At 43.4% G+C, this 11,601-nt stretch overlaps 1 protein-coding gene across 1 annotated transcript; it reads left to right on the top strand.

Annotated features, from left to right (window-relative positions):
• Positions 1-920: 920 nt before the first annotated feature.
• On the top strand, positions 921-2,305 carry LOC142160323 (uncharacterized). The gene is made up of 2 exons (XM_075215247.1): positions 921-1,169; positions 1,646-2,305. The coding sequence occupies exons 1-2, from the start codon at positions 1,064-1,066 to the stop codon at positions 2,269-2,271; spliced, it is 732 nt and encodes a 243-aa protein (XP_075071348.1). The 5' UTR covers positions 921-1,063; the 3' UTR covers positions 2,272-2,305.
• Positions 2,306-11,601: the final 9,296 nt, after the last annotated feature.

The raw sequence follows: 11,601 nt of genomic DNA, 5'->3' as shown, positions 1-11,601 counted from the left end.
GAGCGATATCTGATTGAAGTGTGAGTAGTCCTGTGGTTTTTTCCTGTTTTGTACATTTATTTTCTCATTTATTTTCTGTCTTGTATTTTTTGTATTTGACTTGTCCTTTGTCTGTGTTACTTGTGTGTGACTGTGTGGAGAGTGTGTTTGTAGGTAGTGTAGTTTGTTCTTTGTGTTTGTAAGTCCTTCAGTGTTTTGTGTTTTTCTGTCTTCTGGGTAAAAATGTCCAGAGATAGGAGGGGAGAACAGGCTGAGGAGAGGGAGATGGAGGTTGAGGGGTCAGAGGAGGGAGAGGGAGAGGTTGAGGAGACAGGACAGGGCAGGAAGACCAAGACAGGGAGGAATGTGCGCTTCTCACATGATGAGAATTGTGTGTTGGTGCACAATATCGTTCCCTGTTATGAGGTCATACTAGGGAACCTGGCAGCCCGGACTCCTCTAAGGCGGCGTCACCAACTGTGGGGGAGAGTCTGTGAGGCCGTGAACGCGGTGGGCCCACTGAAGCGGACAGTGGCACACTGCCGCAAGCGCTTCTCTGATATTAAGAGGAGGCTTAAAGAGAAGATGGCCCAGGAAAGGAGGTCGACAAGGCGCACGGGTGGTGGCCCCCCACTTCGTATGGAGTACACCACGTACGAGGAGGAGCTGCGCCAGATAATGCCGGCTGAAATTGTAGGAGGGCATAAATGTGCAGGACACCGATTCGCCCTCTTTTGGCCAAGTAGTTGGTGAGTTATTTGGTTTTTTTACCCTAACAGTATTTTAAATGTTTTTTTCTTTTTAAAACTGCTTTTTTCTTTTTAAAACTGCTTTTCTCTTTTTAAAACTGCTTTTTTCTTTTTAAAACTGCTTTTTTCTTTTTAAAACTGCTTTTCTCTTTTTAAAACTGCTTTTTTCTTTGCAAACATTTTTTTTTTTTTTTGTGGTTTTGCAAAGTGTATTTTTGCCTCTAATAGTTTGTAAAGTTTTTTTTTTCTCATAGTAAAAAAAATACAAAAATTGCAAACACATTTGTGCAATAAACAGTATATTTGGAAATTGTTTTTTTCTGGAAATACATTGTATGCTTTTTCTAATACATCCAGAATCGCCAGGACCGCAGTTCAGTCCCAGTGCCAGACCTACACCTCCACCTTCAGCGAGAGATTCGGGCACAGACGAGCAAGCAGGTGCGTGATTTCTGTTTAGGAGAGAAATAATGGAGTTACTTGATTTTCTGTGCAAATGTTGCTGTCAATGGTTTTTTTTTTACTTTTTATTGTTTGCAATGAGAAGTTAGGGCTACATTTTACTAAACTGATATGTTGCCTATAGAAACCCATCAGAATATACCTTTACTTTATTTATTGCATTCAACTAAATGACAGCTACAATCTGATTGGTTGCTATCGGCAACATCTCCACTTTTTATAGCATGCAGTTTAGTCAAAATAACCCAGCATGTACTACACAGTCCAAAGGATAATGGGTATTAAAAGGATAATAAGTGCATCCGTAAGCAGGTAGCATAGGACTAGAAATCAGGAATGCAAACATTGTGAAAGAATCTGTAGTTGCTAAAGAATATTCTTTCCTATCCAGTGTTCAGAATGCAATATACAAACATATTATATACTATATACTTACCATCATTTTTCATACACAGGGCCCTCTTCATACCAGCCACCTCAGGCGGAGTCCCTGGAAATGTCCCCTGAGCCAGAGGATCAAACGACCATCACCCTGGTAACAGTGGATGCCCCTGTGTCTGGCCTCCAGGAAGTTTCACCTGCCCCTGCTGAACCATCACACCACCAACCTGCACCTGAAACTATGGACCCAGCCAGAGAAATGGCGCTGTCTATTGGCGCATTCCAGCAGCAACAGACATTGTTCATGGACAGGCAAACTGGGCACATGTCACAAATTGCGGCCCAGTTGAGGCGAATACACCGCTCCATGAGCCAAATCCCTGCTGCAATAAACCGGCTGGCAAGCGCTTTGGAGCAGACGAATGTGCAGCTGGCCCAAATGTCTGGGTCTGTGGACGCCATGCATTCCTCCATTCGCGAGGGGAATGCCAATGTTATCCGGCTGGCAGGCCAACTCCAGCAGGAACTGATTGCCCGCTTGCCGGCCCCTTTTTCATCGGCCTCCACCAGTGCCGCTAGTACGCCTACCACATCTCTACAGAGTACTCCTCCAAGGAGAGGTGCTCGCACCAGGGGTGGGCGAGGGAGGGGAGAGAGTGCCACCAAGCATAGCGATATGCCTGCAAAAAGGCATCGCTAGCACAATGTTTGTTATTTATTAATGTTTTGTCAAGTTTCTATAACCATAATACGTTTTTATTTATTCTGTTCTGCAATAAATGCAGTTAAATTTCTATTGTGTCAGTCTTTCTTTTCTGCACATTAAACAAGAGTATACTGATTTTTTAACAACTATGCACTAATTTCACTTAAACATTGACCTCTGACTGTCACATTCCAGGGATGTTCATATTTACCACATGAGGAGTACACACTATCCTGTTTTTAAAGGTTCCAATTTACAAAACATTTAAAATAAAATACTAAAATTGCACTCACATAAAACACATTTTGTAGCAAAAAATGTTTTTCATACTATGTACTTACACGTAAAGTAGTTTGCAATTAGACGGTCTCTAATCTCCCTTCCGCCCTCTGTGCTCTGCACATCACCAGATGTGACACGTACCCCTTCTTCTTCACTGTCTACTGCAATAATCGGTGGGGTAAGTTGATGTAAAGCCAGGTTATGCAGCAGACAGCAAGCCAGGACAATCTCAGATACCTTTTCAGGTGCATACATAAGCACCCCACCAGATTTATCAAGGCACCTGAACCTGGTTTTCAAGAGTCCAAACGTACGTTCTATGATACCTCTAGTGGTTATGTGTGCCTCATTGTATTGGTGCTGTGCAGGAGTCTGAGGATGCAGCAGAGGAGTCATGAGCCAGGAGCGACACCCATATCCTGAATCTCCTGCAATAAAAGTAAAATGTTAGCTCCCATTTACTTTGAGCATGTTGTACAGCAGTTAGCATATGTGAGTCCATTTGAGCAAGGATAAGGGATATATAAAACATGCAAAGTACATACCCAAAAGCCATCCCTCCGGCATTTCACCACTTTCAAATTTGGCATAAAGGGTAGACTGTCTCAGGATAAAGGCATCATGACATGACCCAGGATAGCCTGCAACAACACTCAATATACGCTGGTTAGCATCGCAGACAACCTGCACATTCAGGGAGTGGTAATGATGGCGATTAACAAAAACCTCTGCCCTGTGGTGAGGTGGTCTCAGGGCAATATGAGTGCAATCTATTGCACCCATTACATTAGGGATACCTGCGACCCTATAGAAAGCTCCCTTGAGCTCATGCCACTGTGACTCCTGGCTGGGGAAGCTGATATAGCTAGGGCACACTCTTTTAAGGGCACCTAAAACCTGTCCAAAATGCCTTGAAAATGTCGGCTGCGTTATGCCAATCACTCTGGAGGACACAGATTGAAAGGAACCTGTTGCCAAAAAGTGAACTGCACACAGTAGTTTGTGTAGTCCTGACACTGCATTAGAGCGGCTGGTTGTAGGCTCCAAATCATCCTTCACTTGCTCATACAGTGCCATGAGGTTAGTACGATTGAGGCAAAACATTTGTACTACCTCCACATCAGCCAAAGACTCCAGATTCAAACGCACTGGAAATGCACGTGGAGTGCAGGGTCTTTGCAGGCTCCGCGGAACAGATGCCAACTGCTGTTCATCCTCCTCCTCCTGGCGCCTTTCTGCCTCCATCAGGTAAAAAGCTGCAAACATACACCGGCAAGAATGCACCACATTACCTGCAAAAGCCATTCTCCAACAACCCCACACCTGCCAAATAATGAGGGGCCCTTTTTGTAAGCATCATGATTAACTGCTGGGCAATAGACGGTGATTGTCTGTGATTGCTTCAGGCAGAAAAAACATTTTTCACATGTGGATTGCATTAGCATTAAAATAAGGGTTAACTATGTAATGCAACAATTCCCATCCTAGTTTCTTTGAGGCAACAGTATTCTAGTGGTTTTTTGGAAAGTGCAAAACAACTAGAAAAGGAAAGGTGAAATGAGATTTTACTATGCAATCATACTGGGTGAAAAAATAATGGAAAAAAAAAAAAAACAGTAGCCTGAAATTTCATGACACTTTGCCCATTTTCTATACACAGTCCTAATGGGTCATTGGACATGAAATAGGCCTTTCTCTTATGGTCTGATTGGCAAAATACCTGAAACAGCACACTGTTTGAACCATCACGCCGCTCACAAGCAGCGCTTTCATTTTGGTCTTTTGAATGGCGGTTTTCCGGCGGCTTTATAAACCCCCTAATAGTAAATCCGGCTGTTTGTATGTTGAACATTGTTGAAACCGTCATGGCGATGTATACAGAGGCGGGTTTGGAAACATCATTTTTGGCCGTTTGGACGGCGGGTTTAGCCTTAGTAAATCCGGCGATGGCTAAACCGCCGCCAAATCCGCCGAAAGTCGGCGGATTTACAAACACGCCTGATAGTAAATCTAGCCCTTGGACTCTTTCCTTATTTTTTCCTGTTTACTAAACTGCTGTACCATCACAGTTCCACGGTGCCAAGACTCAGCATTTATACTATTGACATTCCTTTCCTTTATTCTACTGTATGGTCCCACTGATTCACCACACTACCCAGAGGTCCGCACTTCTGGTAAGTGTAGCTACACCTGGTGAATTCTGGGTAAAACTCCCAGTGCCCGTGACAAATAGTTTTTCTCTGCTGGCAGAAAATTGCGTGAAAAAGAAGGCACATGGATGAAATTGTTTCTCTGCAGAAAGTTCTGAAATAGAACTGCCCAACTCCTACTGATGAGGTGTCTACCACGACAAAAAAGGGCAGAGAGGTGTTGGGCTGTCTAAGAAGAGGAGCCATAGAAAATGCATCCTTAAGGGTGGTGAATGCGGATATGGTATTTTGGAGACCAGATCTTGGTGTCGGCTCCTTTCTGGGTCAGAGCAATGATGGGAGCCACAATGGAAGAGTAGTTGCAGATAAATTGTCTGTAGTAGTTGGCAAACTCCAGAAACCGTTGAATGGCCTTTGGTCCTGAGGGGATAGGCCAATCGATGATGGCTCAAACTTATTCGGTGTCCATTTGCAGACTGTCTCTGGAGACAATATAACCCAGGAAAGATGTTTAAGCGGTCTTGAATACACAGTTTTCAAGCTCACAGTACAGTTGCTTAGTCCAGAGTCTGGAATTTACTTCAGCCACATGATGACAGTGGGAGGACAAGTCTTGGGAAAAGATTAAAATATCGTCCAAGTAAATCACCACTGAGGAGTAGAAAAGTCTCTGAAAATTTTATTGTGAAACTCTGAAATTCAACTGGAGCATTACTGAGACCAAAGGGCATTGCCAAGTATTCATAATATCCATCTCTGGTGTTGAAGGTGGTCTTCCACATATCTCCCTCACGGATTCTGATCTAGTTGTAAGCATTTCTAAGGTCAAGTTAAGTAAAAATTCGGGCTCGTTTAATGCGATCGAAGAGTTCTTTCATCAATGTAATAGGATATCTATTTTTGAGGGTGATGGAGTTAAGACCCCATAGTCAATACAAGGACGTAGGGTACCGTTTTTCTTTTTTCAAAACAAAACCTAGTGTCAGCTGGCGAGCTGGAGGGCCAGATAAAACCCCGCTGGACATTCTCACTGACATATTCTGTCATAGCCTGAGATTCTGGAACCAACAGAGGGCAAACTCAACCCCTGGGAGGAGTCTAAACTGGGAAGAAGATCAATGGGACAGTCCCAAGGGCGATGTGGAGGTAAAACTCCTGACCTGCCCTTGTTGAACACATCCGCAAAGGAAGCAAACTTCCAAATCCCCAAATCCTTGGGGGTCTTAGAACAAGTGGAGGAGGCAAATAGCAGTTTCACCTATGCGAGACAACAAGAATGGCAGGTGAGTCCCCAGGCTAGTATTTGAGAATGGATCCAATCGATCTGAGGAGAATGCTGCTGGAACCAGGGTAGGTCCAGAATAACTGGACTAGTGGTTTGTGCCAGGACAAAAAATTAGATCTTCTCAGAAAGCAAGGCTCTTATTTGGATGGTCAAAGGCTCAGTTTGTTGTAGAATAGTACCGCTGGAGATTCGACTACCATCAATGGCCATGAGAACCACAGTCAGGGTAAAGAAGAGGTGGGTAGAGACAAATATTATACTAAGGAGTGAGAAATGAAATATCACGCTGGTTCAAAATCTATGAGGGCTGAAATGTTTTGCTGTACAGACAGTTCATGAAGGGTAAAAGGAATGGCACAGATTGAAGCATTATCTAGTTTAGGGGAGGATTTAAATGTCCCTAACCTGACCTACGGAGAACAGGTTAGGGTTTGGCGTCTTCCTGGTGTTTTTTTGACAGGATGCCAGCAAGTGTCCAGGTTTGGTACAATAAGTACAAAGATTATTAGAAATCCTTCTTTGTCTTTCTTCAGGAGAAAGTCGGGAGCGCCCCAGATGCATAGGCTCATTGAGAGTACAAAGAGGCTAAAAACGGGGTGCTAGTTTCAAGGAGGAGCGCTGAGAGGGCTCTTTCTCAGAGGTCCTGGCCCAGCAGCGAATGTCCACCCGATGACAGAGGGAAATCAGAGCATCCAAAGTCGTAGGCAATTCTTGAGAGGCCAATACATCTTTTGTTCGATCAGCGAGACCTTGCTAGAAGGCAGCGACAAGGGCTTCATTGTTCCACCATAATTCTGAGGAAAGAGTACGGAACTAAATCATGTACTGGGTGAGGGTACGAGAACCTTGGTGGAGTCTGAGTATACTGAAAGTGGCTGAGGAAACACGACCTTGATCATCAAAAATTTTCAGAAAAGCTGAAATGAAAGCCGCACAAACACGAAGAATAGGATCATCCCTCTCCCAAAGTGGGGAGTCTCATGCTAGAGCCTGGCCAGAGAGGTATGAGACAATGTAGGCAACTTTGGAGTGATCCGTGGTGAAATTCTGTGGGAGGAGCTCAAATTGGATAGAAGATTGATTCAAGAATCCCCGACAGAAGCGTGTGTCACCATCAAACTTTTGGGGTGATGGTAAATGTATCGAAGTAGATGTAGCAGCCGAAGCAGGAGCAGAGGGTTCAGAGGCAGCAGAAGGCTGGGAAGCTGACAGGGCAGCTTGTAGGGAGTCCAAGCGAGCAGCTTGGGCTTGCAGACACTGGAGAAGCTGGAGTTGAGTGGCATCTAGCTGTTCAACTCAGCCAATAAGGTGTTGTAACATATCCTTGGCGGAGGGCTCACAATCGGGGTACAGCCTTTTTGTGGCCAGATCATACCGTCACAGATTCAGAGTCAGGATGGGCCTCGAAGTCTGTTCAGGTGGATACTTCCCCCAGAGATATGTGGAGTCTAACGGAAGAGAGGTTTTCACCAGGGATCCCTACAAGTGGATATGGACTTAGGGGCCTCTAACCACAGGTCGCGCCCCACTAGGCGGGCAATTAAGGAGACTAAATGGATGGACAGGAGATAAAGGTGGTGATGTGGATATGTCAGAGCGCTGAGGTCCTGATGAGCTGGAAGCCCTGGAGCAGGATGCGCAATGATCTGCAGAGTGGCGGCAACATCTTGGCTGCGGAGAAGATACAGGTGTACACAGGAGAGTAATAGCTGAAGGATGATGAAGCGCTGAGGTCCTGATGAGCTGGAAGCCCTGGAGCAGGATCAGAGGTGATGCATACAATCTGCAGAGTGGCAGCAGCATATTCACTGTGGAGGTGATACAGAAGTACACAAGAGAGCAACAGGCTTCAGGATGGTGAAGAGCTGATGTCCTGATGAGATGGAAGCCCTGGAGCAGGATCAGAGGTGATGCGCAACGATGTTCAGCATGGTTGCTGAATCTAATGAATAGCGAGGTAGAAGCAGTAAACAGGAGCCAGAGAAAGAGACGTCCTAACAGGTAAGGAGACCTGAAGATCTAGCACCATAGTAGGGAGGCAGGTGCTTTAAATAGACAGGGCTGACAGGCAATTAGTCAATCAAGTGAATGCAGGAAGTTTTGAAAAGACCATGTGTACACATGCTCAGTTCAGACCAACAAGTGAATGTAGGTAGTTAAAACCAAGGGAAACAGGTATGAACAGTAGGGATGTGCACGGCGACTTTTGGTGTCTCGTGTTTTGTGTTTTGGATTCGGATTTTCGCGATGCTTTGGGTTTGGATTTGTTTCGCAAAACACCTGCCGAAATGTTTTGGTTCGGATTTAAGGTTTTGGATTCGGATTTTTTTTGAAAAAAGCATAAAAAGTTCAAAAATCAAGTTTTTGGGCTTATTTTCACTCCTACGCTATTATTAACCTCAATAACATTCAATAACAAGCATTTCCACTAATTTACAGTGTATTCTGAACACCTCACAATATAGTTATTAGTCCAAAACGTTGCAACGAGGTATCTTTCTGGACTGCGTAGTGGAGTGGTCCCCACAATATAATAAGAAAACCATCAACTGGTCTTAATTGCACCAAAAAATGTACCTGGACTGCGTAGAGGAGTGGGTCACCACAATATAATTTAAAAACCCTGAACTTGTATGATTCGCACCAATAAATGTATCTGGACTGCGTAGAGGAGTGGTCACTACAATATAAATTAAAAACCCTGAACTTGTATGATTCGCACCAATAAATGTATCTGGACTGCGTAGAGGAGTGGTCATCACAATATAAATTAAAAACCCTGAACTTGTATGAATCGCACCAATAAATGTATCTGGACTGCGTAGAGGAGTGGTCACCACAATATATATAATAAGAAAACCATCAACTGGTCTGAATCGCACCAAAAAATGTACCTGGACTGCGTAAAGGAGTGGGTCACCACAATATAAATTAAAAACCCTGAACTTGTATGAATCGCACCAATAAATGTATCTGGACTGCGTAGAGGAGTGGTCACCACAATATATATAATAAGAAAACCATCAACTGGTCTGAATCGCACCAAAAAATGTACCTGGACTGCGTAGAGGAGTGGGTCACCACATTATAAATTAAAACCCTGAACTTGTATGAATCGCACCAATAAATGTATCTGGACTGCGTAGAGGAGTGGTCACCACAATATATATAATAAGAAAACCATCAACTGGTCTGAATCGCACCAAAAAATGTACCTGGACTGCGTAGAGGAGTGGGTCACCACATTATAAATTAAAACCCTGATCTTGTATGAATCGCACCAATAAATGTATCTGGACTGCGTAGAGGAGTGGTCACCACAATATATATAATAAGAAAACCATCAACTGGTCTGAATCGCACCAAAAAATGTACCTGGACTGCGTAGAGGAGTGGGTCACCACATTATAAATTAAAACCCTGAACTTGTATGAATCGCACCAATAAATGTATCTGGACTGCGTAGAGGAGTGGTCACCACAATATATATAATAAGAAAACCATCAACTGGTCTGAATCGCACCAAAAAATGTACCTGGACTGCGTAGAGGAGTGGGTCACCACATTATAAATTAAAACCCTGATCTTGTATGAATCGCACCAATAAATGTATCTGGACTGCGTAGAGGAGTGGTCCCTACAATATAATTAAAAAACCCTCCACGGGTCTGAATTCCAAAAAAAAAGGTTCTGGACTGTGTAGTGGGGTGGCCCCGGTACACAATTTTTTACCGGGGCCACAATATTATTAAAAATAGCTCAACGGGTCTGAATTCCACCCAAAAAGTTTATGGACTGCGTAGTGTAGTGTTCCCCACAATATTATTTAAAAATTTTGCAGCAACAGTCAACGTTGTTTAATATCTGATACACCTCTATCTGGACTTCATAGTGGAGTGGCCCCGGTACCCAATTTGGTACCGGGGCCACAATACATCCTCCAACCATGGTACAGAGCATTCATCATTGAGATCCCATCAAGTATGTTAAAGACAGACAGGGTCGAAGTGTTATTGGTTGACTTTGTAAACCAAAAAACTGTCCCTGTTGCACATAGTCGTGCAATGAAGACTGACTTTTTTATTTAAAGGCACCATCTTTCAAGTGTAGTGTTTGTAAGTCATATTATACTTTTGGTAAAATTTGTTTAATTTGTTCCTCTTTATGGTAACTACTAATAGAATTAAAGTAATAAATAGAAGCAGCAGTTCCTCTTTATGGGAATTAGTAATAGAATTAAAGTATTAAATAGAATTAAAGTATTAAATAGAGTGGTATAGAGTGGTAGTGTGGTATAGAGTGGTCCCCACAATATAATAATAAAACCCTCAACTGGTCAGAATTCCACCAAACAAGTATCTGGACTGCGTAGTGGGGTGGCCCCAGTACCCAATTTGATACCGGGGCCACAATAAAATAAATACACCCTCAACTGGTCAGAATTCCACCAAACAAGTATCTGGACTGCGTAGTGGGGTGGCCCGGTACCCAATTTGATACCGGGGCCACAATACAATAAATACACCCTCAACTGGTCAGAATTCCACCAAACAAGTATCTGGACTGCGTAGTGGGGTGGCCCCGGTACACAATTTGATACCGGGGCCACAATACCTCCTCCAAGTTCCAAGTGTAGTGTTTATAACATTTTAACACTACACTAATTCTAGCACGTCAAAACCTCTTGTTTTAAATAATGACAGGGCATTTAACTTTTGATTTAATTTATTGAATTTGTTGGCATTTTCTTTTACTTTTTGAACATGGCAAACGACTGTTGAATGGTCACATAATGCCAAAAAAATAGTTGCAAGATGGAATTGTCCTTGGGCCCTCCCACCCACCCTTATGTTGTTGAAATAGGACATGAACACTTTATCAAACCAATCATTTCAGCAACAGGGCCTACCAAACAACTGTGGCTGAAATGATTGGTTTGTTTGGGCCCCCACACCAAAAAAACAATTCATCTCTCCCTGTACAAACTAAACAGGCTCTACTGAGGAAAGATGTCATCCTCATCCTCAACCTCTGATTCCTCTCCCCCTACAGTGTGTACTTCCTCCTCCTCACACATTATCAATTCGTCCCCGCTGGACTCCACAACCACAGGTCCCTCTGTACTATCTGGAGGGCAGTTTTGTACTTCATTGAGGAATTGATTATTCATTTTTATAAACATCATTTTTTTAACATTGTGAGGAAGCAACCTCCTCCACTCACTGACCAGGTTCCCCGCTGCACTAAAAACTCTTTCCGAGTACACACTGGAGGGGGGACAACTCAGGTAAAATAGAGCCAGTTTGTACAGGGGCTTCCAAACTGCCTTTTGGAGTTCTACCACGTCACTACCTCTAGTTAATTTAGATTGCAAGGCTTGTAAATACTTTGAAGATAAAAAAAGCAGGCTGCACAGACTGTGGAGCTAGAAAGTGAAATTAAATGGACCACGTTACTTTGGTGGCTATCTATGCCCCCCCTGCCCTACACTTGTAGTTGAATATAAAAAAAGCAGCCTGCATAGACTGTAGAACTAGAAGTTCAAATATACAAAGAAATGGACAAAGGCAGTTTGGTATCTGTCTGCATCAGATCCCCTCTCCACTA

This window comes from Mixophyes fleayi, chromosome 6 (assembly GCF_038048845.1).
Source record: "Mixophyes fleayi isolate aMixFle1 chromosome 6, aMixFle1.hap1, whole genome shotgun sequence".
NCBI lineage: Eukaryota > Metazoa > Chordata > Amphibia > Anura > Limnodynastidae > Mixophyes > Mixophyes fleayi.
This window is presented reverse-complemented; position numbering and strand designations above follow the sequence as displayed.